The sequence below is a fragment of the Acinonyx jubatus genome, chromosome B2, assembly GCF_027475565.1.
Source record: "Acinonyx jubatus isolate Ajub_Pintada_27869175 chromosome B2, VMU_Ajub_asm_v1.0, whole genome shotgun sequence".
Classification (NCBI taxonomy): Eukaryota; Metazoa; Chordata; class Mammalia; order Carnivora; family Felidae; genus Acinonyx; species Acinonyx jubatus.
In genome coordinates this window covers 109,020,057-109,047,366 of record NC_069385.1, presented here as the reverse complement: position 1 = coordinate 109,047,366, position 27,310 = coordinate 109,020,057, and the positions used below count along the sequence as shown (strand labels likewise).

Sequence of the window (27,310 nt, the reverse complement as noted above, 5' to 3'; positions counted from 1 at the left end):
GACCCTGAGGCCAAGTAAGAGGTGGGAGAAGCCTTCTAGAAGGTGGGACTAAGTGAGCAGAGCTCCAAAGTAGAAATTAGCTGTGTAAATAGAAGGAAGTGGGAAGTCCAGGCAGAGGGACAGCATATGTGCAAAATGTTAGTAAGAAATGTAATGATGTATTTGGGGGAAACTTAGGTAACTGTGTTTGTCTGGAATGAAGGGTGTTTGTCGTGAAATGGCAGGAGACCACCATAAAACTAGGCAGAGCCAGACCACAGAGAGTTTTGTGAGCTAAGAAGTTTGAGCTTTATTCTGGAACTTGGGGAGCCATTGAAGGATTTTAAGGAGAGAAGAGACAAAACAAGATTTTTTTTTTAAATTTAGAAAAGTCGCTCTGGCAATCATGGCAGTTTGGGTTGGAGGCCCGAGAAAGATTTGGAAGGTTTATGCAGTGATCTAGTTGAGAAATGAATGTCTTCAGTTAGGCACAGGGAGTGGGAATAGTGAGGGGTGGCAGACTGGGAGATCTCAAGGGGCAGAGTCTATAGGACATGCCATTGACATGAGGGAAGCCATGAGTGGGAGAAGTCATCGTGACAGAGTGCTCTGGTAGATGGCAGTTTTCTTTCCCAAGAAGGATGATGGAAGAGGAGCAGGCTTCTGTGGATGGATCATGGTTCCATTTAGGCATGTTGACTTAGAGGTACCTATGCGTTGTGACATGGAAATGTCTGTTGGGTACATGGTATGAAAGCTAAGAGGAGCCGTCTAGTGTAGACATGTGGATTTGGAGTAGAGTATTCGTTTTTTGCTTGAAACTATGGTTTCTAAATAAAGTCATTTTGAAGAAAAAAATTCCTTTTGGGGAAAGATAAGAGGAGAGCAGGGGATCCGGGAACACTGACACTTAAGGAGGCAGCAGAGAGACAGGAGTCTGAGGAAGAAGTGGTAGGTTGAAGTCACTTTGAACAAAGACCAGGGTCCCTGTTCTAACTGATTGTTTTCTTTTGTCTCAGGCAGCTGACTTTGCTCGTGGCCAGTGAGGACTCAAGTTACATGCCAGCCAGAGTGGTTGTGTTTGGGGGTGACAGTGCCAGCTGCATCAGCACTGAGCTCAACACGGTGAGGACCCTGGTGCCCTCCCCCACCTTGACCTTACTCCATATTCCTTCCCCCAGGCAGGCATTGCCTGCAATCATAAGCAGTGAGGGCAGAGTTTGGGAAGCAGATTTGTGCGGGTTTGTGGGCTCGGTGCAGAAGTAAAGGGCACACACCATCACAAGACTTGTGGCTGCTATCAATAGTCCGTCCAACCCCACTTCCAGAGGTGACAGTTCTCTCTCCTCCCCTGCCCCATCAGGTGAATGTGATGCCCTCTGCCAGCAGGGTGATCCTCCTGGAGAACCTGAACCGCTTCTGGCCCATCATCCAGATCCGCATAAAGCGCTGCCAGCAGGTAGAGTGAGGGAAGAGGCTGGGCTGGGAATCACGGGGTAGTACAGGGTCTCCATAGTGACTGCATTCCCCAGCACTTGGGGGGCCAGGCTCAGGCCACATATCTGCTCCGGGGTGGCCCAGAAGCCTGTTGAGTTCCAGAGATGTGAGAATATCTCAAGTGCCTCCAAGGGAATTCAGGGTGTAAGGCCTGGCTTTTTCTTGGTAGTGCTTGGTGGCTGGGTGGCTTAGGTGACAGGCAAGTGTGTGCATGTTACAGGGTGGCATTGACACCCGGGTTCGAGGTGTGGAGGTCTTGGGCCCGAAGCCCACTTTCTGGCCACTATTCCGGGAGCAGCTGTGTCGCCGTACCTGTCTCTTCTACACCATTCGGGCGCAAGCCTGGAGCCGGGACATAGCAGAGGACCGCAGGCGCCTCCTCCAGCTCTGTCCCAGGTGGGTGGGGCAGACAGTGGCTGGGGTTGAAGGGAGCGGGGAGAGGTTAATGGATCAGGAGGACACTGCTAAGAAGTAGGTGGTGGGAGACTTCTGCAGAAGTCTGAAAGGTAAAGCAGCGGCCGGGACAAGAAGGGAGGGTGAACACAGGTGAGAAGTGCGTGCTGATGGCTGCGAGCTGGTTAGGGGACTGAGCATGGTGGGATTGGGAGCTGACTGTGCTTGAGTGGAGGCCTCACAAAAACCTGTGCCTTAAATCCTTGACCACACACCTCTTATTCCCAGACTGAACAGGGTTTTGCGCCACGAGCAGAATTTTGCTGATCGCTTCCTCCCTGACGATGAGGCTGCCCAAGCACTGGGCAAGACCTGCTGGGAGGCCCTGGTCAGCCCCCTGGTGCAGAACATCACCTCCCCCGGTAACCATCGCGACCCCTGGCCCCACTAACCAGTTCCTCATAATTGTTCCCAGGGATCACCTGAGTTAATGCTCTTGGTTATCTTGGTCCCTGTCTTTATCCCCGAAGGCCTGTCACCTCAGTGCTCCTCTCCTTCCTGCCCCAGGGACTACTGGGTATTTGAATCTTCTCTACCCCACCCCCAACCTGTTAGCGTACCCCTAGACTCCCAATGAAGTAAGCCTTGGTGATGGGAGGGCTTGACCTGGCTGCCCACCCCAACCAAGGCTTTTTGTATAATTGGGTCTTTTCTCTCCTCTTCCTGGGCTATCTGTTCCCCTATTTCCCATCAGCTGTTTCTGGTCTGTGTCTTCTTTTAGATGCGGAAGGTGTGAGTTCCCTGGGATGGCTGCTGGATCAGTACTTAGAGCAAAGGGAGAGCTCTCAGAACCCCCTGAGTCGAGCGGCATCCTTTGCCTCTCGAGTTCGTCGCCTTTGTCACTTGCTGGTGCATGTAGAGCCTCCGCCTGGGCCTTCTCCTGAACCATCCACTCGGCCTAGTAAGTCCCAGCCATGGCCTGTTGAGCTGAGAATCTGGCCAGTGGTGATACCTGGCTCCTTCCCCTCTTGGATCTTACTTTTCCTGACTGCTCTGTGCGCACCTTTCCAGGGGTCAGTACCCAAGATCCCCTAGATTCACTCAGGGGCTGAGATGAAACCCCTTCCTTTGCCCTCTGTCTCCACAGTCAGCAAGAACAGTAAGGGCCGGGATCGGAGCCCCGGGCCTTCACCAGTTCTTCCAAGCAGCAGCCTGAGGAACATAACCCAATGCTGGCTGAGCGTGGTGCAAGAGCAGGTGAGTGGAAGGAAGTGCAGTGGGAGGCGGGGCAGGGCTGCTAGGCTATTGCATTTGGGACCACACCTTTTATGATTTCTCCTCTCTTCTCAGGTCAGCAGGTTCCTGGCTGCAGCCTGGAGGGCCCCCGACTTCGTGCCTCGGTACTGCAAACTCTATGAGCACTTGCAGAGAGCAGGTTCAGAGCTCTTTGGGCCTCGGGCAGCCTTCACGCTGGCTCTGCGCAGTGGCTTCTCCGGCGCGTTGCTACAGCAGTCCTTCCTCACCGCTGCTCACGTGAGTACTACCAGCCTCCTGGCTACCACTGAGAGCTGGCTTCTTTCTCTGCCTTTCGCCTCCTCTCACTGCCCACTCTCCTGCTCCACGCCCTCTTCATGGTTGGCCTGTGCCCTTTCCATTGCCCCCAGATAAGTGAGCAGTTTGCCAGGCACATCGACCAGCAGATCCAGGGCGGCCTGGTTGGTGGAGCCCCTGGAGTGGAAATGCTGGGGAGGCTTCAGCGGCACCTGGAGCCCATCATGGTCCTTTCTGGCCTGGAGCTGGCTACTACTTTTGAGCACTTCTACCAGTGAGTGCAGGTCTGAGAGGTAGGGGAGGGGAGACCTAGAGTCTAGAAAGGGTGAAGATTTGAGTCTTGGAGAGAAGATGGAGGAGGAGGGACTAAGATACAGAGATGGCCATGGCACTGGTGGAAAGGGAGCAGGGAGGAAGAGGGGAAGCAGGGTGGAGTGCCCACACTGAGGCTCGGCCTGGCCTGTGTGTGACACCGCAGGCACTACATGGCAGACCGTCTCCTGAGCCTGGGCTCGAGCTGGCTGGAGGGGGCCGTGCTGGAGCAGATCGGTCTCTGCTTCCCCAACCGCCTCCCCCAGCAGATGCTGCGGAGCCTGAGCATGTCCGAGGAGCTGCAGCACCAGTTCCACCTCTTCCAGCTCCAGCGGCTTGACAAGCTGCTCTTGGAGCAGGAGAATGAGGAAGAACAGGGCCTGGACGAAGAAGAGGTAAGAGGAAGGGAATTGAGAGGGAGAATAGGAGAGCAAAAGACTAGACCAAAGAAGGGAGCCCAAGAGCCCTTGAAATCCTTCTATCTCTCAGGAGGAAGCAGAGGAAGAGGAGGCTGAGAAAGAACTATTTATCGAAGATTCAAGTCCAACAGTTTCCATACTGGTCCTGTCACCACGCTGCTGGCCGGTCTCCCCACTCTGCTACCTGTACCATCCCAGAAAGTGCCTTCCCACTGAATTCTGTGATGCCCTTGACCACTTCTCCAATTTCTACAGCCAGAGTGAGGAGATAGGGACAGGCAATTGGAGATTGGGGTGAGATTTGGGGTGGCAGGAGAGGAAGTGGAGAGGACCTGTGGACAGAAATGTGTAGATATGAACAAAAATGGTCTCTAGGCAGAGCAGTCTCCTAGGGAAGGGTGAAAAGGTGGGTTAGATCTTTATTAGTATCTCTCATTATTGCTCTCACTTTTGTATGAATTTGTTCTGTTTTTCTAACTTCAAGTTGCATGCCTATTAACTTTTAGTCTTTTCAGGCTTCTTTCCAAGTAAAAACATTTAAGGGTGTTCATTTCCCTCTCAATATTGCTTTAGCTGCATTCTGTAAGTTTTTTTGGTTTTTGGATTTTTTTTAGATTTGTTTTTATTGTGGTATACTTAGTTTTCAGCACAGTATAGAAATCTTAGCTGTGACTTAATGAATTGTATGCACTTATACACTCCCATAACCACCCCCAGAGCATTTCCTGCACCCCAGAATACTTCTTCACGTATGTCCCTTTCTAGTTAGTATCTTCTTCCAAGAGAAACCTTCTGCCTCCTAGTACCATAGATTTTTGCCTGTATGTGAACATCATATAAATGGAATAATAGGGTATGTATTCTGCTGTGTCCAGTTTCTTTCAGCTTAGTATCTGTGAGAGCTATCCAGGTTGTCAGTTATCACTACTTTTTTCTTTGAGTTACTGATTCATTTCCATTGTATGAATATATTTGCCCTTTCTGCTGTTGATGGACATTTGGGATGTTGCCTAAGTTTTTATTATGTAGGATGTTAGTATTTGGTATTTTTAAGTTCTAAGGATTTTCTAATTTCCATTGTTATTTCTACTTTGGTCTATTCATTTTTTAAAAGCATATTTTAAAATTCCCAAACCAGTTTTTCTTTGCTTAGTTGTCTTTTTATTTTAGATTTTGACCCTCATTCCATTGTAGCTAAAGAACCTGGTTTCTGTGATTCTGAATCTTTGCAATATGTTGAGACTTCCTTTATGGCCTAGTAGATAGTCACATTTTGTAAATGTTCCATGTGTGATTAAGAAGAATATGTATTCTTCAGCTGCTGGCTATAGGCTTATTCATATTCCATTAAATTGACTTAATTACATTGTTCAAATCTTACAAACCTTACTCATTTTTGTCTGCCTGTTCTATTACTGAGAGAGGTGTATTAAGATCTATTATGATAGTGAATTTTTAAACTTCTCATCATGTCAGTTTTGCTATCTATCTATCTATCTATCTATCTATCTATCTATCTAACTAACTAACTAACTATATTTTTAAGTAGGCTTCATGTTCAGCATGGAGCCCCACACAGGGTATGAATAATGACCCTGAGATTGAGGCCTGAACTGAGGTCAGGCATTAGATGCTTAACCAACTGAGGCACCCAGGCACCCCACTTTATATATTTTTTGACTATGTTATTAGATAAAAGTTTTAAATCATTCAACAGTACTGTCCAGAACTTTCTGCAGTGATGGAAAAGTTCTTTTCTGCACTGTTTGGTATGATGGCCATTTGTGGCTATTGAAGTGTGACTAGTGCAACTGAGGGATTGAATGTTTAACTTTGTTTAGTTAGCCAGTTTAGCCACATGTGGCTATCATAATGGACTATGCAGGTTTAGAATCTTCATAGTTAATTAAACTTTTTTAAAAGTTTACTTGTTAATTTTGAGAGAGAAAGAGAGCAGGGGAGGGGCAGAGATAGAGGGAGAGAGAATCCCTAGCAGGCTCCTTGCTGTCAGGGAGCCCGATGTGGGGCTCAATCCCATGAACCATGAGATCATGACCTGAGCCAAAATCAGGAGTTGGATGCTTAACCAACTGAGCCACCCAGGTGCCCCTCAACTTTATTATTATGAAATCATCTCCTTTCTTTCTAGTAAAGCTTTTTCTCGCAAAGTCTATTTTTATCTGGTATTATTAAATACCAGCTTTCTTTGGTTAGTGATTTTCCAGAATATCTCTTTCTATCCTTTTACTTTTTAAAGAGGGATTGATAATTCTTTTAGATTTCTTTTACTGTGGTGAAATATGAATAACATAAAATTGCCATTTTAATTTTTTAAGATCTGATTTTTTTTAACTTTTTAATGTTTTTTATTTATTTTTGAGAGAGAGAGACAGAGTGCTAGCAGGAGAGGGACAGAGAGAAAGGGAGACACAGAATCAGAAGCAGGCTGCAGGCTCTGAGCTGTCAGCACAGATCCTGACATGGGGCCTGAACCCACGAACCGTGAGATCATGACCTGAGCTGAAGTCAGATGCTTAACTGACTGAGCCACCCAGGCACCCTGAGATTTTATTTTAAGTAATCCCTACACCCAACTTGGGGCTCAAACTCACAACCCCAAGATCAAGAGTCATATGCTCCACTGACTAAGCCAGCCAGGCACCCCCTCCATTTTTAACCATTTTAGGTGGACAATTCAGTTATCCTTTTACTTAAAATTTTTTACTTGGAAATAACTTCAAATTTACAGAAAATAATACAAAGAACACTCATATACTCTTTATCCATGTTCACCTTTTGTTAACATTTTGCCCTATTTGCTTTTATCATTTGCTCTTTGTGTATATATACATTTATAAAATGTGTATTTATGTGTGTGTGCGCACACACACACACACACCCTTTTTTCCCCCAGACCACTGTGAGTAAATTGCATATATGCTGGCCTTTTGCCTCTAAGTACTTTAATATATATTTCCTAAGAATCATGGTGTTCTCTTATATAATAATCATTCATTTATCAGTTTCAAAAATTTAACATTGCTATAATACTTTACCTTCCACATTCCAATTTTGTCAATCGACTCTATAATGTCTTTTTTTAGTTGAAGACAACATTCAATTTAGGATCATCTATTATGTTCAGTTGTCATGTCTCTAGTCTCCTTAATTTGGAACAGTTCCTCAGCCTTTTTTTGTCTTTTATGACATTGACGCCTTTGGAGAATATAGTCATTTAAAATTTTCTAGGGGCATCTGGGTAGCTCAGTCATTTGAGTGTCCATCTCTTGATTTTGGCCCAGGTCGTGATCTCATGGTATGTGAGATTGAGCCCCATACGAAATCATTCTCTCTCTCCCTTTCTCTCTGCCCCTCCCCTGCTCACACACACTCTCTCTCACAATAAATAAATAAATTTTTAAAAAATAAAAGTAAAGTTTTTTTTCTAAACTTTCTTCATTTTAAGTTTGTATATTTCCTCATAATTAGATTCAGGTTATGCATTCCCAGCCAGAATCCTAAGTAAATGATATTAAGTTCTTCTCCACATTTCATTTGGAAGCATATAGTTTCCATCTGTTTCTCTTTTTTGATGTGAATTTTGACAACCTGGTCAAGAGGTTGTTTGATTTCCCACTGTATAGTTAATATTTTTCCTTTGTGACTATTGATAAGCAGTCTATTGGGGAGGTACAAACCATGCCTATATTCTGCTCTCATCAGAATTTTCCCCAGTATCATTTACTTTTAACTTTGCCATACTCTTATTTTAGGCATGTATCTTACAAATACCTAGAATTTGTTTTGTATTCAACCTAACAATCTCTCCTTTTGGGTTGTCAATTTTATTAGCCTCTTCATAATGATTATGAGTAATGATATATTTGGCTTTTATTGCTAACCTCTTACATTTTAGTTTACTCTTCTTATAATTTGAAATTTTAGTTATTTAATATATAAAAAAGAATATATAAAACATATGTACAGTTGAAAGGAGAATACTAAATTGAACACCTTTACAGATATGTTTCCACCCTGGGTTTTTGTGCATTTTTTCCCCTCTCCTTTTGTATTTTACCTAATTCCTTTTTTGTGTCTACATATTTTGGACATTCTATTTCTGTAGTTGATTACCCTTATGTTTTTAAGCTGTATGTTTGACTTGTACCTGAACAATAAGAGGACCAAGAGAAAATCTTAACTCCAGCTCTCACTCCCATCTTACTCATTACTGTTGTTTGATATTTTAGGACTATCTTTTTTTTACTTCCCAAAATTTATTATTATTGTTTTATTCAGTTGGTGTGTAGATTTGTTATCATACTAGCTGTTTCTGTCACTAATCCTTTTGCATCTTGATCCTTCTGAGTTCAATCTCCTCCCTAAAGTACATCCTTTAGAAGTCTCTTCATTGAGGGAGTATTGATGGACAACTCTATCAGTTTACTTTCACCCTAATTAATAAAAAATTTATTATTATAAATTTCAGACATACACAAAAGTAGGCAGGATAGACTCCAGTGTACCAACGTGGGTCAATACATGACCAATCTCATTTCTTCTGTACTCCCACCCACTTTCCCCAGCTCTCAAATTTAAAAGATAAGGATTCACTCTCTCTTTTTTTTTAAAGTTACCATTAAATTTTTTTTCAAGTTTATTCATTTATTTTGAGGGAGGGAGGGAGGCAGAGAGAGAGAGAGAGAGAGAACAAGTGGGAGAGGGGCAGAGAGAGAGGGAGAGAGAAGATCCCAAGCAGGCTCTGCCAGGGCTCAACAGGGCCCAACACAGGGCTCAAACCTACGAGCCATGAGATCGTGACCTGAGCTGAAATTAAGAGTCAGATGCTCAATCAACTGAGCCACCCAGGCACCGCAGGGATTCTCTTTTTATTTATTTATTTAAAAATTTTTTTTAATGTTTTATTTTATTTTTGAGGGACAGAGAGAGACAGCATGAGTGGGGGAGGAGCAGAGAGAGAGGGAGACATAGAATCCGAAGCAGGCTCCAGGCTCCGAGCTGTCAGCATAGAGCCCAATGCGGGGCTCGAACCCACAAACTGCGAGATCATGACCTGAGCCGAAGTCAGATGCCCAACCTACTGAGCCACCCAGGCACCCCAAAGATTGTCTTTTTAAAAGCAAAGGCAATACAGTGATCAAACTTTGTGAAATTAATAACAACTCTTAATATCAAATGGTGAAGTGTTCATATTCCTCCCGTTTTCTCAAGTTTTCAAAATTAGTTTTTTCTTTATGGAGGATCCAAAGAAAGCCCACACCTTAATTTGATTGAATTCTGTTTTCCGTCTCCATTAATGTATAGGTCCTGCTTTTCCTTTTTTGCTCCCTTATAATTGTGCAGGGAACTGGATTATTTGCCACACAGAGTTGTCTACAGGCCAGATTTCCGCTGACCATATCCACGTGGTGTCCTCTAGCATGTTCCTCTGTTTCTTTCATTTCCTAAAAACAGTTACTTAGATGTAGAAGTTTATTCTGATGTGGGTCTGATTTCTTGGGCAAGAACTCTTTGTAGGTGGTATTGTGTTCTCCCACCAGGAGGCGTGTGACATCTACCTGTCTCTGTGATGTGAAAATGGAGCAGTGAATTTTAGCATTGCAAGTGTGATCTGTGCTTTATATGGTTTCCTGTCAGCTTTCCACTAGGCAGTCATTCGTTATCATTGCCTAGCTCTATCATTTCACTAAGGGTTACAAACTAGCACCATTCTAGTCTCGCCATTCCTTCATATCTGAGCTGGAATGTTTTCTCTATAAAGAGAAACTTCCTCTCAGTGACTTTTTGGTTATTCTGAAGTACCGTTTATACAGGAAAGGCTTGACTCTCTCTTCCTCCCCCCTTATTTTTAACCAGTTTTCAAAATACTGTTCTCTAGCATCCTCCAAAGATAAACGGTGAAATCTTTTTTTTTTTAAATGTCATTATGAACGCATGGATTTTAAGATATTTCACATGTCTCAGTCCAGCACAGGTGTTATTTTTTTGATGTTCCAATTGTCCCATCTTTGGCCAGAGAGTATCTCTCAGACTGGCTCCTTTCGATATTCTCTTCCTTTGACGGCATTCTTGCTTTCTAGTATGAGCGAATATCCAGGCTCGTCATGCCTGAGCTGTGACACAGAAGGAGGAAGAGATACAGCCTAGTGGATCTTTGCAACGTTTATTTATTTTTGGGACAGAGAGAGACAGAGGATGAACGGGGGAGGGGCAGAGAGAGAGGGAGACACAGAATCGGAAATAGGCTCCAGGCTCCGAGCCATCAGCCCAGAGCCTGACGCGGGGCTCGAACTCACGGACTGCGAGATCGTGACCTGGCTGAAGTCGGACGCTTAACCGACTGCGGCACCCAGGCGCCCCAGCCTAGTGGATCTTTGAAACTGTCAGCTCCTTGAGGGCAAAACTCAGGTCTCTTCTCTCCAGTGTTTCTTCCATGGAGCCAGCCTGGCATAGGGCGAGACACAGGGTGGGCTCCCAGATATGTGTAGCTTGCCAGGGGGGGCAGACATGGAGGAAGCTGAGCTCTGGAAGCTTGACAAGTCACTTCTGTGGGGCCCTCCTCCCCACAGAGATTAGCAGGAACAGAGCTTGACTAATGGTACACCCTTGCCTCAGCCTCTAACCCCCTCATTTCCCCTGTTCTTTATCTCTACTCTTCTCCTTGGCACTTTCCCAGGTCAGAATCACCCAGTCCTGGACATGGGACCACATCGGCGACTGCAGTGGACGTGGCTGGGCCGGGCTGAGCTGAAGTTTGGGGACCAGACCCTGCACGTGTCCACCATGCAGATGTGGCTGCTGTTGCATTTCAATCAGACAGAGGTGCCTCGGCTCCTTAGGCTCTCTCTATCTTCTCTTTTCCTGTCTGTCCCTCCTGTTCTCCTAAACTCTGTTCCTTCTTTCCATCCTTCCCCCGCTGATTCTCTGCTCCTGACTGACTCTGTTTCTCCTCACCAGGAGGTGTCTGTAGAGACCTTGCTGAAGAATTCTGACCTCACCCCAGAGCTACTGCTCCAGGCACTTCTGCCCCTCACCTCTGAGAATGGCCCTTTGACCCTGCATGAGGGTCAGGACTTTCCACACAGGGGTAGGTCACTGGGGGCTGGCCTGTGCCTCTGCTGCTGGAGGGTGGGTCTCTCATGGTGGGCGTGGGGTAGGGAATGAGAATGGGGTTGCCCCCACTCACCTCCCCCTTCCCCTCCTCGGGTGCTAACGGAATGAGTTCCAGGTGTGCTGCGGCTTCGGGCGCCTGAGCCCCAGCGCTGTGGGGAGGCCCTGTGGCTGATACCTCCCCAGACATACCTGAATGTAGAGAAGGATGAGGGCCGAACTCTGGAACAGAAGAGGAACCTCTTGAGCTGTCTTATTGTCCGTATTCTCAAAGTCCACGGGGAAAAGGGCCTCCACATTGATCAGCTGGTTTGTCTGGTAGGCCCAGGGGACCGTGAAGTTAGGGGAGGGAGGGAGTCATCCTCAGGGTCGGGGCTTGGAGCCAGGGATCATCACAAGGGAAGGTAAACTCTGTCACTACGAGACCTTGTAGAGTGACATTTTTGTCGGAGTTTTCTATTCCTGACAGGGCAGTTTGTTAGACAGCAGGCAGAGGCAAGACATGAGTGTCTACTGTATACTAGGCCTTTTTCCAAGAGTTTGCATGATTAGGTCATTTAATCTGCACAACAGTCTAATGGGGGTGGTGATGGTGGTGGTGGTATTATTATTATTATTATTATTTACTCTTATTCTCATTTGACAGGTAAGAAGAGTGGGGCATGAGAGTTAGTAACTTATCCATAGTCACACAGCTAGTAAGTGAAAGAGCAGAGCATTGAACCCAGGCATGCTGGCCTCTCTGGGTAAATGTAGCCTGCCTGTTTCCTCTCCACCCATCTAGGTGCTGGAGGCCTGGCAGAAGGGTCCAAACCCCCCGGGGAGCCTGGGCCGTGCTGTTGCAGGAGGCGTGGCCTGTACCAGTACAGACGTCCTTTCTTGCATCCTGCACCTCCTGGGCCAGGGCTATGTGGAACGGCGTGACGACCGGCCCCAGATCCTGATGTATGCCACCCCAGAGCCTATGGGGCCTTGCCGGGGTCAGGCAGAGGTCCCCTTCTGCGGCAACGAGACCGCCAAGACCTCCAAGCCTAGGTAGCTGTCCCCAGCCCCGTTCCCTGCTGCTAGGGCTCCAAGCCAGCAGGGAGGGCTGGGCTCCCAGGGACAGACGGCACTGCAGTGACACGGGAGTTTTAGTGCCAAGGCCAGGCTCTTTTGTGAAAAAGCACTTCATTTCTGTCTTTGTGTACCCCATTTTCCCTGCCTCTGTCATTTCTCCCACTTTGCCAGTCCTCATTCCCCCTGTCAGCACCGTCACCCCTTCTTTGCCTTCCTAATCAGGGGCCCTGCTGTCCCCATTCTCCTAGAGTCAGCCCATAGGCAAGGGGCCCAGACACATAAGCTTCTGTATAGATAACTCTCATTCTAAGCAAAAATGCAGTATCATACAACTTGTGTATTGAGTGCTGATTATGCTCTCTGCTCAATGAAATGTACAAACTCTAGTCTTCAAGAAGCCTGTTCTACAGAGGAATTTGTCATAGGATCCCCCTAATTAGCTGGCACCCCTAAAGCTTGTTATATCACATTCAGCTCACTAGAAGTTGTTATGGCACAACTTTTATGCCTGCTGCCTGCACTGTGTATAAAGTGAGTTCTCTAGAGAAATCTTTCTCAAACTTTCACTTGCACACATGTCACCTGGGGATCTTATTAAAATGCAGGTCCTGATTCAGTAGAGCTCCCTGTGATACTAATGGGGATACCCACTGACCATACTTTGAGTGGTAAGGCCACAGACTCCAGTTTCTCCCCAGATGTGTTGCTGCTGTTTTAGGTGGGGCTTATGGTGGGATTATCCCATCCACTGTGGGTCAGTTTGCTTCCCGATGCCTGCCTACCAGATTCCTGGGGTGTTAGAGATCATTGTGACAACCAGCCCCACTCGCCACTTACAAACGCTTCTGTGGAAAGCAGCTCTGACAGTTGGTTTGGGTGGCTACCCTTAGGTTGGTAAGGCAGGCGCAAGCAGGCGTGCGCAAGTGGGGAGCTGAGGGCCATGGTGGGGTTCATTTAGTAGATAAGCAGAGCAGGGACATTGATTGCTGAATCTCCTCTTCCCTCAAGCCCAGAAGCTGTGGCTGCCCTGGCGTCTCTCCAGCTGCCTGCAGGCCGTACCATGAGCCCCCAGGAGGTAGAAGGGTTGATGGAGCAGACGGTGCGGCAGGTGCAAGAGACGCTGAACCTAGAGGCAGATGTGGCTCAGCACCTTTTGGCTCATTCCCACTGGGGTGCTGAACAGCTGCTGCAGAGCTACAGTGATAACCCTGAGCCACTGCTGCTGGCAGCCGGGCTGTGTGTACCCCAGGCCCAGGAGGCCCCTGCACGCCCTGACCACTGCCCTGTCTGTGTCAGCCCCCTGGAGCCTGACGACGACTTGCCCTCTCTCTGCTGCATGCACTACTGCTGCAAGGTGAGGCCCCGCCTGCCCCTCTCCTGCCCCTCTTCTGCCCCTCTTCTGCCCCTCTCCTGCCCCACACAATTCCTCGTGAACTCTGGGCTTCTAGCCCAGCATTGCCATTTCCTAACCTGGGCAGTGTCGGACAAGGCTCTTCGTCCCTCTGAAACTGGTTTTGTCATCTAAAAGTGGCACCCCTAGCCTCAACACTCTGAAGAGTGGTTGTTGTTAGGATCCAGTGAAATGTATAAGTGGCTCTAAAACTTTGCCAGTGGCAAAGTTTTAATAGGTGAATATGCTAATAATATGCTAAAATATGCCGGTGGCATATTGTAATCACTGGGAGCTTTTAAAAAGTCCTCATGCTCAAACTGTTAAATTGGAATCTCTGGAGGTGAAACCCAGGCATCTGAAGTTTTAAAAATTCCTCAGTGTTCAGCCAGGTTTGAGAACTATAGATAGATAGATAGATAGATAGATAGATAGATAGATAGATGGGTAGCACATGCATACATGTAAAATATACATCAAGGCACTTCATAAATGAGAAGTGTTATTACATTGATGATGACTATAGGTTTATGTTTCCTAATTATCATTCAAGTCCCTTTATCTCAGAACATGAGAATAGCACAGAAGTCAAGGGAATTATGGGAAGCCAGATCTTGCTACTGTACAGCTGAGCAGAGGAGGCTGTAGATGGGGGAGTGAGTTGTCTTCAGTGGCGGGGGAGAGGGGCCGAGGTGCAGGGGACCAGAGTGCTGAGTGTCCCATGTTCCCTGCCTCACAGCTCTTAGAACTGATGCCAAGCCCAAACACATCAACTTAACAGGATGAGCGCGCTTGTTGCCCTGAATCTAGCTGCCTCTCCCAACAGCGTCTCCCCAGTGGTGGGTGATCTGGGACGTGTGCATTGGCATGTGTGTGTACGTGTACTTTTCCTCCTTCCTTTTTTGCTCTGCTTCAAGTTACTCTTCTCACACGGTTTCCTGTGCCCCCCTTTTCCTGGTTCTTAATTATTTCCTTCCCACTTTCACTTTTTCATTCAACTAATGTTTGTCATGAACTCACTGTGTGCACAGCACCGGGTGCTATATGAGGGGGTGGGAAAATCCAAGCCAGAAATGACCCAAGGGCTAATAATATCAGCAGCTAATATTTATGGGGGATGCATTCTGGGCCGTTCTGCTGTTATATATGCATTATCTTGCTTAATTCCCATGAAAGTTGTGTGAGGTCAGTATTTTTACCATCCCCATTTTGCTGGTGACAGATGGAGGCGCCTGGAGGAGAAGTCACCTGCCCAAGGTCAGGATTTGGACTTTGGCAGTCTTGCTCCAGGGCCCTCCCTCATGCTTTTATGACAAGTGAGGGGAAGGAAATAACAACAGGGTCATGTCATAGGAAGTGACTGAGGTGAGGAGTGGGGGGAGAGTCCCTGTCAGGGACTTTAGATTGGGGAGGCCAGGGAAGGCTGTCCTTGAAGAGGTGACTATTTGGTGGAAGAGCGTGGCAGACAGAGGGGACAGCAATTGCAAAGAAGCTGAGACTGGTGGCTAAAGCACAGTGATGTGGTGGGACAGTCGAGGGAGAGATTTGGGAGGGAGACGGACCCAGTGGGGTTGGGATTGGCATACAGTGGGCTTGACTTTATGGAAAGCCTCGATGGAGTTAAGCAGGGGAGTAATTGGATCTGATTTTCATTTTCTAAAAGATCACCATGTGTGGAAGAAAGGCTTGGGCAGATCTTGTGTGGAAGCAGGGGCACCTGTTGGGAGATTGTTGTATAAAGAGGCAGGAAGCGGTGGGTGTTTTCCCAGCATTTGCAGTGAAGAGAGAAGGGGACAGATTGGGGTACATCAGGAGGCAGAGTTGACAGGGCTTGGTGGAGCTGATGGGGGGCTTAGGACAAAGGAATCAAGGGTACTTCTTGGGCTTCTGACCAGAGCATCTGGGTGGATGAGATATGTCATCTTCTACTGAATTTAGCAAGCTGTTGGGGCTGGGGCTGGGTGTGGAGGGCAGGTTTTTGAGGGAAAATTAAGTCTGTTCTGACCATGTGAAGTTTGAGCTTCTTGTTGGATACCTGTGTGGGACTGGACAGCAGAATTTGGAATTAAGTGGAGAGGCCTAGCTGGCATCCTGCAGAGAGAGAGAAGCAGGTCCAGAGTGCTGAGCTGTACAGATCCCCCTGTAGAGATGGAACGACAGGGAAAGTGAGAAAAACAGGCTAATTGGAGATGTCCCAGCCAAGGAGGAGCCTATGTTTAAGTCACAGCTGAGCGGCACAATGAAATGTAAGGGAACTCAGAGAAGGGAAGTCCTGGGTTTGGAGCTGTCGATGGGGGCTGTGGGGGGTGGGGGGGTGTTCCCCGTGTGAGCCTTGAGTGACAGGCAGGGTTGGCAGGTGTGGGAGGGGAGTACAGGCTGGACGGAGACTGCATTCCCGGTGGGCTGGGCAGGGGGGATGGCAGAAGCAGCAGAAGCGAGAGCAAGCCAACAGCAGAGGGGCTCCTTAGGGGAGTGGGATGGGCTCCAAACCCAGCTGCCAGCCTTTGTCCTCTGTGGCTGTAAGGGGCCCTGTTGTGGCCGTATGCCTGCAAGCATGAAGTCTGAATTTGGAGTATTTTCCTGTTTTCTCTCAAAAATGCAGGAATTCTGCACTCAATTTCCCAACTTATCTGGCTTTATTTCACCATAAAAAGGGTTTTGTTTTGTTTAGTACCTTTCTTGGAGGGATCTGGGTAGGAAGACCGTTTATGGGGACAAGCAGTTTAGGGGTCAGGGGATAAAAGGCCTGGTTTAGGGTGGTGCAGTGACATGGGAGCTAGAAGAGAATCCAAGAGATATGAGGGTTCCGACACCCGTGACCAGGATGGGTGGGGGGTTCAGTGGGCGAGGCTTTTTTGTGGAGAAGAGGCTGAGTCTGGGAAGATGGGAGCACCAAGGAGCTAGGTGAGCAGATGGAGCTGGGAGGAGAGGCCACAGCGGTGTTTGCAGTGTCCAAGGCCAGCTACCCCACAGGGAAAAGGCACCCTACTGCCCCAGGCCTCCTTCCTCTCTGGCCTTCTTGCTCTCTCCAGATCTTCTTAGAACTTGAATCATCTCCTTTGTCCTGATTCTCTTATCCATTCCCTCCATGTCCATCTCAACAATAATTAAAATGAAGCCACTACCCTGGCCCACACATCCTCAAAGGCAACTGTGATTTGGGCCAATCCCAGGAAAACCCATAGAAGCCAGAAAGATTAGGGTCAGTTTTGAGGTTGCTCCAGAAGCAGGCTTGTCTCTGGCCTTCCATAGTCAGGAGGGGGGTGCTAGGAAAATTACCAGTCCAAGATGTCCTCCTGTGCTGCTCCCCTATTGTCCCTAAGCAGCCCCTCCTTTCCCCTCCAGTCTTGCTGGAATGAGTATCTGACAACTCGGATTGAGCAGAACCTTGTGCTGAATTGCACCTGTCCCATTGCCGACTGCCCTGCACAGCCCACTGGAGCCTTCATTCGGGCCATTGTCTCCTCCCCAGATGTCATCTCCAAGGTAGTCCCTCCTCTGCAGGAGGATTCGGTGTACAGCCAGAGGGGCAGGCCCCAGGGGGTGGGCCCACATTCCGGGTGCCGGTGGTGGGGGGAGGGGGGGTCTGGAGGTGTGGCATCCTGGAGAGCCATGTCCTCACCTGGTGGCACCTATGCCCCCATAGTACGAGAAGGCCCTCCTGCGTGGCTACGTGGAGAGCTGCTCCAACCTGACGTGGTGCACCAACCCCCAGGGCTGTGACCGCATCCTGTGCCGCCAGGGCTTGGGCTGCGGGACCACCTGCTCTAAATGTGGCTGGGCCTCCTGCTTCAACTGTAGCTTCCCCGAGGTGGGTGCCTGCCCAGCCCTGCCCCTGAGCAAGGCCTGTACCTCTCCTCTGCCAGCACTCCGCTCTGCCACCCCCCCCCCCCACACACACACCATGTCTTGTCCTCACACGCTGTCACCTGGCTGAGCTCTGTTCCTCCTCCTGTAGTCCTCCACTTGTGACCTCCCTCCCTCACACACTCGCAGTGCCACCCTTGGTTAGAGCTCAGCCATGTCCTCCCCTCTTGCCCTAGGCGCACTACCCTGCCAGCTGTGGCCACATGTCCCAGTGGGTCGATGATGGCGGCTACTATGATGGCATGAGCGTGGAGGCTCAGAGCAAGCACCTGGCCAAGCTCATCTCCAAGCGCTGTCCCAGCTGCCAGGCTCCCATTGAGAAGAATGAGGGGTGTCTACAGTAAGAGGGGGTACTTTGGTCATTGGTGGGGTCAGAGAGCATGGGAGAGGGTGGGAGGCCTGGTGGTACGGAGGGGCCGTGGGGCTGAACAGAGCTGAACAAAGGAGGCGGCCTCCAGTGATTCCTGCATCTTTTTTTTTTTAATTTATTTTGAGAGAGCGAGAGTGTGGACAGGGAAGGGGCAAAGAGAGGGAGAGAGAGAGAATCCCAAGACGGCTCCACGCTGTCAGTGTAGAGCCAGATGCGTGAACCATGAGATCATGACCTGGGCTGAAATTAAGAGTTGGATGCTTAACCGACGGAGCCACCTGGGCGCCCCCAGTGACTCCTGCATCTTAATGCTCCTTCCCCCGCCTTTATTTTTTTAATTTTTAATTTCTTGAAATGTTTATTCGTTTTTGAGAGAGAGGTGTGTGCACAAGCAGGGGAGGGCAGAGAGAGGGGAACAGAGGATCCAAAGCGGGCTCTGCACTGACAGCAGAGAGCCTGATGCTGAGGGGTTGGAACGCACAAAATGAGAGATCATGACCTGAGCCCAAGTCAGAAACCCAACTGACTGAGCCACCCAGGCACCCCACCCCCGCTTTGAAGTTTGCACTGTAAGGGGCTCAGAAGCAAGGGTGTGCTCAGTAGGCATTGATGAGGTTAAGGAGACTGTAAGGGCATGGAGGGGCCAGGGGCATGTTCCGTGGGGCACCCAAGCCCTTGGTGTTCCCGATGTGGCCCCGGCCAGGAGCCCTCTGACCAGCCAGCTTCCTCCATAGCATGACGTGTGCCAAATGCAACCATGGATTTTGCTGGCGCTGCCTCAAGTCGTGGAAGCCCAATCACAAAGACTACTACAACTGCTCTGCCATGGTAAGGGCCGGGGCCAGGAGGAGGCCCAAGGGCAGTCAGGATGGGATGCTGCTGCTGGGCCCTGGGTGTCCTGAGCAGCTGAACAGCTGTTGGGACAGAGGCTCAGTGGGAAGACAGAAGCCGCCTGGGCCTACAGGTGCTGGAAGTTCTGTCCTGGGAGGTCTATATTCTCAGGAGGCACCAGGCCAGAGTAGAGCAGATGCCGTGCGTCAGAGCCTGGCACCACTGCCAGGGCATTTGCCCACACCTCAGCCTCACCTGTACCAGGGGATAATAATGTGACCTGCTTCACAGAGTTAGGATTAAATGATGAGGTCTGGGTGAGGTGTCAGAAGGCCTCCACGCAGGGTACCTAGTGTGTTAACCCCATCCTGCCCAGCAAAGCACCCTAGAGCCCTCTCAACCTGCCCTTACCAGGTAAGCAAAGCAGCTCGCCAGGAGAAGCGGTTTCAGGACTATAACGAGAGGTGTACTTTCCATCACCAGGCCCGGGTGAGCAGGGAGGAAACAGTGGTGTCGGTGAGAAGGTCAGAGGGCTGGGGTGGATGGCCAGGCAGGGGCCAAAGATCCAAATTGGGTGGGTGCTGTTCTGACCGGGTGGGGGAGGGCTGCACGCAGCAGCGCTGATCCGCCTTCGCCTGCACAGGAGTTCGCCGTGAGCTTGCGGAACCGCGTGTCTGCCATCCAGGAGGTGCCCCCACCCAAATCCTTCACCTTCCTCAGTGACGCCTGCCGGGGCCTGGAGCAGGCTCGCAAGGTGGTGGTGGTGCGGGCCGGGGAGGGGGTGCGGGGGATGTGCCAAGGGGTTCTGGTGGGCTGGGCCGCTTTCCTCTAACCTGCCTGGATGGAGGGAATGAGGAAGCAGGGAGGCCCCCTGGCCTGAGCAGGGAAAGGGATGACTCGGGCTCCCACAGGTGCTGGCCTATGCCTGCGTGTACAGCTTCTACAACCAGGACACAGAGCACATGGATATGGTGGAGCAGCAGACCGAGAACCTGGAGCTGCACACCAACGCCCTGCAGATCCTCCTAGGTGAGGCCTGGCCCCCTGCCTGCTCACTCCCACCTCCTGCCCACCTCCCCGCTCTGAGCAGTCCATCCCCGCAGACAGTGGGTGAAACAGCACCCCCCTCCCAGCTCCCCACTGTGCTCTGTCCTCTTCCTCCACCTACTTCTTCACAGCCTTACAGATGCAGGTATATCGGCCTTTTAAAGTCAGGTATGAAGGTGTGTGGTACATGCCATCAGGTGCCTAAGGGCTTCACCTGACCGGTTTGATTATCATCTGTCCCCCTCTGCTATGATGTAGCCCGCCCCCCGCCCCCGCCCCCAGAATAGGTATCTAGGGCTATGCCTGGTAGGTGTTGATAGAACTTGGTAGATGTTCAGTAGGTGTTTGTTGAAGGAAGGAATGGAAGAAGGGAGGGAGCTCCTGTGCCCTACCCTCTCTGCAGAGGAGACGCTGCTGCGGTGCAGAGACCTGGCCTCGTCCCTGCGCCTCCTGCGGGCAGACTGCCTCAGCACGGGCATGGAGCTGCTCCGGAGGATCCAGGAGAGGCTGCTGGCTATCCTGCAGCATTCTACCCAGGTATGTGGCCCGACCCCGGGCCCCCTGGGCCCAGCACAGCCCCTGCCCTAGGAGCATCCAAAAGCAAAGGCGGGAGGGTGAAACGTGTTTGGAGACATGGGCTTGCGCCCCAGCTCCTAGGCCAGCCTGTTGGATGTGGTTGGACCCTGCCACTTAACCACCTGGTGAGTGCTGCAAGAGAGTTAGCCCCGATCAAGGGTATTTGCCCAGATGCTTATCAAAATCACTTGGGGAACTTTTTCATACTTCTCAGATGTAGACTCAGTATCCCAGGAGTGGGTGCCGGGGGACTGGGATCCACCGAGTAAGGGATCTCTGAGGTTCTTTCCAGCTCTAATACACTGATGTTGCATCTAAACTATGAGTCCTGCCCTCAGGGAGCTTACAGACGAGTAAGTAACTTGGGCAGACAAGACGTGAACATACACTGCCAGCTCCTGAAGCACGGGGGCGGTGTGCCTCACCATCGCAACCTGTGTCCCTGGAGACTGCCTGAGTTACGTTTCACAAAGGCATCGGTTTGTGGAGTCCTGGGATGAGGGAGGGACGAGGAGGTGGGAGCATTCTTGCCGGGAGCCTGGCACCTAGAGCAGAGGGAGTAGGCCCTCAGAGAATGTTCATTGAAGGAATGATGGGCAGAGGCCCAATGTCCTCTACTCTCCCACTTCCCACATCTCCCTATTCTCCTTGCCAGGACTTCCAGGTGGGTCTGCAGAGCCCATCATTAGAGGCCCGAGAGGCGAAAGGATCCAATGTGCCCGGCAGTCAGTGAGTAGGGTGGGCAGAGCCATGGCGGGGGAGTGGGGGATGCCAGGCTTCTTCTGGGGCTGAGTGTGGCTCTCTCCCTTGCTAGGCCGCAGAGCTCCTCGGGGCTGGAGGTGGATGAAGAGGAGGAGGAGGAGGAAGATGATGAGGATGATGTGCCCGAGTGGCAGCAGGATGAGTTTGATGAGGAGCTGGACAATGATAGCTTCTCCTATGACGAGTCTGAGAACCTGGACCGAGACGCTTTCTTCTTCGGTGACGAGGAGGATGATGATGAGGCCTATGACTGAGGGCCAAGACGCAGGAACACCTGGAGCCACCTCAGAGTCACGGGGGCCAAGGGGGTGAAGTCACCCCTTCCTGCCATTGTTGAGGGAAGCAATTCCCAGTGTCTGCAGTACCTTCTGTTTACCGAATAAACTTTTTCACATACTTCTCTGGAAGCAGGCTGACACAGGTGCGTCCCCAAAGGCTAGTATCAACTCCCTACTCCCTCCACACACCCACCCCCTCATTGTTCACTTTTTTTTTTTTTTACCTCCAGACTCTTGTGTTCTCAGAGAAGGTCCAAAGCAGACCCACTGGACCTAAATTGACAAAGGGAAATGAAAGTCTACGTGGTTCAGGGCAGGCATAGGCCTGCCCGCTTGCCCCAGACCCAGCCTAGCATCAGAGACAGACAAACAGCCACCCCCCACCCCGGCCCAACCTTCCCATACTCTTCAGTGTTCCTGGCAGGAGCTTGACGGCATTAGATAGTGCCCTCTCTTGCGGATCTACAGAATGTTTAATGTTCTTACATCTTGAAGTGAAATGCAGCAGGAAAAGGATATTACTGAGGACTGATCCCACGCCACCACTCATAGACATAAAGTTAGAATTTTAAACATACCTTTTAATTTGGAACTGGGGCTAGGAGGCAGGAAGGGCACTAGGGCAGAGTCTGGGATTAGAACATAACAGAGCAGGGTTAAGTCAAGCGGTTGGGTCAGGGGTGACAGCTGCCTGCTAGAGGAGGGTCAGCCTCAAAGTATCGATCCAGCATGGCCTCCACCTGTCCTTCTTCATAGTCTAACACCTGGAACTTCGAGCCGTCTGCCGCTCCCCGGATCATGGCTGAAAGCACTGAGAAGGGTGGAGGAAAGTAATGGTGGCTCCCATCCACACCACCCCCCCCCACACTCCCCTCCCTGTCCCATTCTGGGGGTAGGCACTGTACCCAGAGCCCCCTCAGGGAAGGAGCTGAGGGCTGGGTCCACAGAAAGCTGGGGTGGAGAAGGGGCCATCCAGGGCTTGAAGTGCTCACCTCGGCCAGATTGTGGACGGAACAGGCACAGAATTCGCTTATTGAGGGCCATGGCCCGGCCCAACTCATAGCCTACCCCCAACGACGGTTGGGTCACTTCTGCCACCACCACTGGGAAGAAAAGAGACTAAGGCTCAATACCCGGGGCTTGTGAGGGAGAAATGACAAGAGTCTGGGTGTGGTGAGAAGAGAACTCTGGGGAGTCCCTTCTAGGTGTGGACGGGATCTAACATCCCAGAGGAGTTTGTGGATAGGAGGTGCGGGGGTGGGGGGAACTGCTCACCATCTGCCTGCTGCAGCCAGGCCAGGTCCCGCTCATGGATGAAACTGTCACCTCCAGCAGCCTCTTCCCCTGTGGATGAGGAAAAGCTGGTCAAGGCCAAGCCCCTGCCTGGTCCTCAGCACTCAGTACCTCTCCTATGCCCTTGCCACCCCCCCCATTCACCCTGCTGCATGCTAGGTGACCAGGGACCCACCTAACACTAAGGTTCCATGAAAAGGAGTGAGGAAATGAAATAACCACAAGAAAGATTCAATCCCATGCTAGGAGGGATGTGTGATTAGGGCCAGATGAGTGACACAGATGATATTAAGGGAAGGACTATACCTCAGTGTGTGACAGGGATCAGAGATGGAAAGGAGGAGGAATATCCTCCTCCAGTGCGGGATGGAAATGGGCAGTAGCAAGAGACCGCCTGTGCAAAGAAGGATGAACAACTAGGGAGCCTGAGTGGCTCTCAAGGTTTGGTGGGTGCCAGAATCAGCCGAGAGCTCGATATGAGGTCAGGCTGCTTCAGGAGCTCTTCAGAGGAGTGTGAACCGCACCAAACTTTGAGCACCAGTGCTGTAATACAGCGCATGACCAGTAGGAGGTGGTGGAAAGGAAGGTAGGAGAGGCTCTGACTGGTATCAGTATCTCATTTCCAGCTTGATTAAACAGAGCAGAATCACTGGAGAGTCCGTTAAAAATGAATTCTAAGCCTTCAACCCAGACTGTGCTATGTGAATCTGCATTTTAAACAAGTTCCCTCAGACTTCCTTTGAGCACACTGAAGTTCCGGAACCAGTAGGTGAGCGTGGACGGGACTAGCGGTGAAACCAAACGAACCTTACGCTTCTGGGTCCTGCACTTGCACAAGCCCTTCCCAACGCCCTAGCAATTTTGTGATTTCACCTTTTTAAAGAGGGCTCCCAGAATTGCATTAGATATTACAAATCCTGGACCCGCTCCTCGGTCGGGCGAGGGGAAAAAAAAGGTTTACTGAGCAGAAGTTACGAGAGTTTTGGCGCGATTTTCAAAGTAGAAAACTCGCCGAGATTCCAGACCAAATCTGATGAAAGCAATATTTTTGAAAGACCCAGCAGCCAGGAAGTAGCCTGATGAGAGTACGTGAGAGAAGGTGGTGGCAAGAATTGGGGTCCTTCGGGCCCAAGACAGGGCGGATATCTTGACCGCAAAGGGGGAAAGCAGGGGGGATAAGCTTATCTTAGGTAGGGGAGCAGATGCCAGCGGGAAGCTGGGAACTGAAGCAGCCCCATTCACTCCCATTCTGCTCCTCCCTGCTCAGTCCCTGGAAAGAGGTGAAGTTCTCCAGGAAAGAATCGAGGTCAAGATAACAACTGAATGCGGAGACTGAGCTCCCACCCGCAAGTTCACGGGACCCACGCGGTCCGAACCTCGGCTCCCCTTCCCCGCTGGGCAGGAGGGAGGGCTCCGGGCCGTAGGGACGCGCGGCCGGCCGGTGGTCCGATGGCCGCCGCCGAGCGGAGTGCAATCTCGGTAGCGGGGCGGGACCGGCCCGCTCCCCCGCCGCCCGCGCCCTGGGCCCGGCCGCGCGCGCCCCGCCGCTCGCCTCACCGCGCGCGCTCAGCTTCTTGGCCGCCACGTGCTCCGTGAGCACCGCCCCGAAGCGCCGCAGCCGAGACACGATCCGTTCGTACAGCGCCCAGTCCTCGCGTCCGCCGCGGATGCTCCCGCAGAAGTACAGGGCCTGGCGGCCCCCCTGGCCCGGCTCCCCGCATTCCCGCGCTCCGGCCTCCGCCGCCGCCATCCTCGCCGCCGCCGCCGTCTCTCCGTTTCCCGCGCCAGGGGGCGCCCGCTCGCGGCCACGTGACTCGGCCGGCCCTCCCTGGGTCCGGGGAGGCCCCTCCTGCGACTGGCGGCGGGCTGGGAGCGTGGCATTAGCCTCCAGACGCTGAGGACAGCACGGGCCAGGGGCGAAACTCACCGCCCCGACTTCGTCACTGCAGCTTGCCTCCCACCCCCACCCGGTCCTGTTGGCCTTGGCCTTCCCCATCTCAGCTAGACGCAAGTGCATCATTCCCTGGTGATTCTTACCTCGCGGACCCCATCTCCTACTACTACCATTCACTTTTCTGCAGCCACGCTGGCTTTCCTGGCTGTTCTTCAAGTATGCCGGCCATGTCCTTGCCTCAGAGCCTTTGCATTTGCTGTTCCCTGGAACTCTTTTTCTCCCAGGTAGTTCCCTGGAGCGTTCCCTCAGCTCTTCCAAGTCTGTTCACGGGTCACCTTCCCTGACCACCCTATTCAACACGGCAGGCTCCTATTCCCAGAACTCCCCATCGCCCTTCCCTGCCTTACCTTTTCTCCTCAAACTCATGAACTGTGTCATCATGATCTGAGCCGAAATCGAGTTAGAGGCTTAATGACGGAGCCACCCAGGCACCCTTGTTGTATGTCTTTCTATGCCCAGTAGAATATAAGTCCCCAGGAGGGCAGGAACTTTTACAGTTTTGTTTACTGCTATATCCCTGGGTTCTAGAACTGTACTTGGCACATAGGAACGATTTATCAAATATTTGTTAATGCATGAGTGGATTCAAATGAGAAGTTATATTTGCAGCACGTTGTAATCTGCTCCGCCCTGTAGTAGGCTGACAGAAGCAGGAGCTCCAGGGAGGCTGGCAAACACACCATTATTCACTGGTGGTAACAATGGTCTCCCCCTCATTTTACTATGAAAATAACACAAATATAGGACCAAAAAATCAAACGGAACAAGAGAGTACCTGGTGGAAAGTGAGTCCTGAGACCCCAGTCCCATTCCCTAGAGAAAAGCACTGTCGTGCTTCCTTCTGAATTCTTCCTGAATGATAACCGTAAAATACCTAAGTATGGGTTACAGAGCTGACATAATTTTTAAAATGCAAAAGACGCAAGGGTGCCTGGCTGGCTCAGTTGGAAGAGCGTGTGACTCTTGACCTCGGGGTTGTGAGTTCAAGCCCCACATTGGGTGTGGAGATTACTTAAATAAATAAATAACCAAACAAGAAATGCAGGGGCGCCTGGGTGGCTCAGTCCGTTAAGCATCCAACTCTTGATGTTGGCTCAGGTCACCATCTCAGGGTTGATGAGATTCTCTTTTGGGATACTCTCTCTCCCTTTCTCTCTGTGTCTCCCCCACTTGCGTGCATGCACATGCACTCTCTGTTTCAAGATAAGTGAATAAATAAACACGTTTTTTAAAAATGCAAAGACACAAAGAGAAGGCAAAGAGATTTTAGTATATCTCTGTCCTCCGTGGGCACGGCCACAGATAGCTGGACCGTGGGGCAAACATGTATGTGGAGCCATGCATTAGGGCCCCAGGCTGTCTCTCATACACATTCACATACACCTTTAGGAAAGAAGCTTCGTGTGCCAGCTCTCTGCTGTCAGCTCAGAGCCAGCTGTGGATCCTGTCACCCTCTCTCTCTGCCCCTCCCCCACTTGCACGCGTACCTGTGCGCGGGCTCTCTCTCTCAAAAATAAACATTAAAAAAAAAGGAAGCTTCATGTGCCAGATAACTTGATGGGCAATCTCCTTTCCCTTCCTGATTCTTGCCACACTTTCCCATAGGAGAGGAACCCACGTACACACGTACACACAGAGCATCCTGTCTCTGCCTCTGTGTCTTAAAGAAAATAAACCGGCCTCTCTCTCCTTAGGGTCACACCTGTGATGTGGCTGCCATTCCCTGTTCGACCTCAGGCTGAAGGCGAAAGAGTAGAAGGAATATTTTGTGTTTCTCCAAATGGTAAAACAAAGCCCTGAAATTTGTTCTATATCCACTGTCAGATGGGTGAGGACGCAGACCCAGCTGTGGCTTGCAGCTCAGGCCGTCCCAGCTCAGTGCAGGGAGGCCTGAAGTGGAGGGATGGGGCACTAAGTGGTGGATGGGGGGCCGGGGGAGGGGGGCACTCTAGTGAGACAGCCCGATGGAGGACAGTATCTCACCACGTGACAGGAGGCCAGAATCAAGTCCTAATTCAGTTTCTGGCGAGCTCTGTGACCTTGAGCACGTCCCTTAAGCCCTCTGAGCTTCAGTTTCCTCATCTCTAAGTAGGAAACGTTATGCTGCCTTTACTTATGCATTTTGAGTGTGATGCAATTCCCCTGAAGTATGTGAGAGCACTTTACAAAACACAAATGCTCTACAAATCTAAGTCATTGTTCAGTTCAACAAAACTGTTTCCATTACAGACAATGTCAAACTTATATCCTAGTAGAGAGAAGAGTGGAAGAGTACATAGGGAATAATTCCATTTAAATGATCTGCGTGCTGTCTCTCTAAATAGGGTTTTTCTGGACACGTCATTTACATGGACTCATTTAATAATTTTCACAAAGGATTACTAAATTGTACACTTATAATCGATAGAATGTATTGATGTGTAAATTATACTTCATAAAGCTGTCTTTTAAAAGCAAAACTAGGGGCGCCTGGGTGGCTCAGTTGGTTAAGCATCCGACTCTTGATTTAGGCTCAGATCATGATCCCACGTTCATGGGATTGGGCTCCACATTGGGCTCCATGCTGAGCATGGAGCCTGCTCAAGATTCTCTCCCTCCCTA

The 27,310-nt window shown here is 50.4% G+C and overlaps 2 protein-coding genes across 16 annotated transcripts in view; one reads left to right on the top strand and one right to left on the bottom strand.

The window, feature by feature from the left end:
• CUL9 (cullin 9) overlaps positions 1–21,580 on the top strand; it is a 37,030-nt gene extending 15,450 nt beyond the window's left edge. For 3 of the 15 annotated variants that reach the window (XM_027057707.2, XM_053222778.1, XM_027057704.2), the window contains 26 exons: positions 999–1,104; positions 1,343–1,438; positions 1,697–1,872; positions 2,158–2,291; positions 2,651–2,830; positions 3,017–3,126; positions 3,220–3,402; positions 3,534–3,694; positions 3,899–4,127; positions 4,222–4,411; positions 10,849–10,994; positions 11,130–11,259; positions 11,401–11,600; positions 12,067–12,317; positions 13,350–13,695; positions 17,077–17,217; positions 17,378–17,542; positions 17,775–17,938; positions 18,703–18,796; positions 19,214–19,288; positions 19,443–19,553; positions 19,711–19,828; positions 20,250–20,383; positions 20,761–20,901; positions 21,078–21,151; positions 21,237–21,580. In XM_027057707.2, coding sequence (XP_026913508.2) covers positions 999–1,104; positions 1,343–1,438; positions 1,697–1,872; positions 2,158–2,291; positions 2,651–2,830; positions 3,017–3,126; positions 3,220–3,402; positions 3,534–3,694; positions 3,899–4,127; positions 4,222–4,411; positions 10,849–10,994; positions 11,130–11,259; positions 11,401–11,600; positions 12,067–12,317; positions 13,350–13,695; positions 17,077–17,217; positions 17,378–17,542; positions 17,775–17,938; positions 18,703–18,796; positions 19,214–19,288; positions 19,443–19,553; positions 19,711–19,828; positions 20,250–20,383; positions 20,761–20,901; positions 21,078–21,151; positions 21,237–21,438 — 4,057 coding nt within the window. In that variant the 3' untranslated portion in view covers positions 21,439–21,580. Of the gene's footprint in view, positions 1–998; positions 1,105–1,342; positions 1,439–1,696; positions 1,873–2,157; positions 2,292–2,650; positions 2,831–3,016; positions 3,127–3,219; positions 3,403–3,533; positions 3,695–3,898; positions 4,128–4,221; positions 4,412–10,848; positions 10,995–11,129; positions 11,260–11,400; positions 11,601–12,066; positions 12,318–13,349; positions 13,696–14,470; positions 14,607–17,076; positions 17,218–17,377; positions 17,543–17,774; positions 17,939–18,702; positions 18,797–19,213; positions 19,324–19,442; positions 19,554–19,710; positions 19,829–20,200; positions 20,906–21,077; positions 21,152–21,236 lie in introns of those variants that run through there. The other 12 variants (XM_053222779.1, XM_015071226.3, XM_027057708.2 and 9 more) reach the window with 11 other exon arrangements.
• Positions 21,581–22,022: 442 nt separating this feature from the next.
• On the bottom strand, positions 22,023–24,787 carry DNPH1 (2'-deoxynucleoside 5'-phosphate N-hydrolase 1). Its single transcript, XM_027057714.2, has 4 exons — positions 24,313–24,787; positions 22,738–22,806; positions 22,455–22,565; positions 22,023–22,273 (listed from the first exon to the last, which is right to left on the bottom strand). Exons 1-4 carry the CDS (start codon positions 24,773–24,775, stop codon positions 22,137–22,139), a joined length of 780 nt encoding a protein of 259 aa, XP_026913515.2. The 5' UTR covers positions 24,776–24,787; the 3' UTR covers positions 22,023–22,136.
• Positions 24,788–27,310: the final 2,523 nt, after the last annotated feature.

Excerpts from the sequence above, each read along its gene's own strand:
- DNPH1 (XM_027057714.2), bottom strand. The coding sequence starts at position 24,775 with ATGATGCACTTGCGTCTAGCTGAGATGGGGAAGGCCAAGGCCAACAGG. Across the intron at positions 22,807-24,312 it reads CAAGAAGCTGAGCGCGCGCG|GGGAAGAGGCTGCTGGAGGT; the intron begins GTGAGGCGAGCG and ends CCTCATCCACAG. Across the intron at positions 22,274-22,454 it reads CCGTCCACAATCTGGCCGAG|TGCTTTCAGCCATGATCCGG; the intron begins GTGAGCACTTCA and ends CACCCTTCTCAG.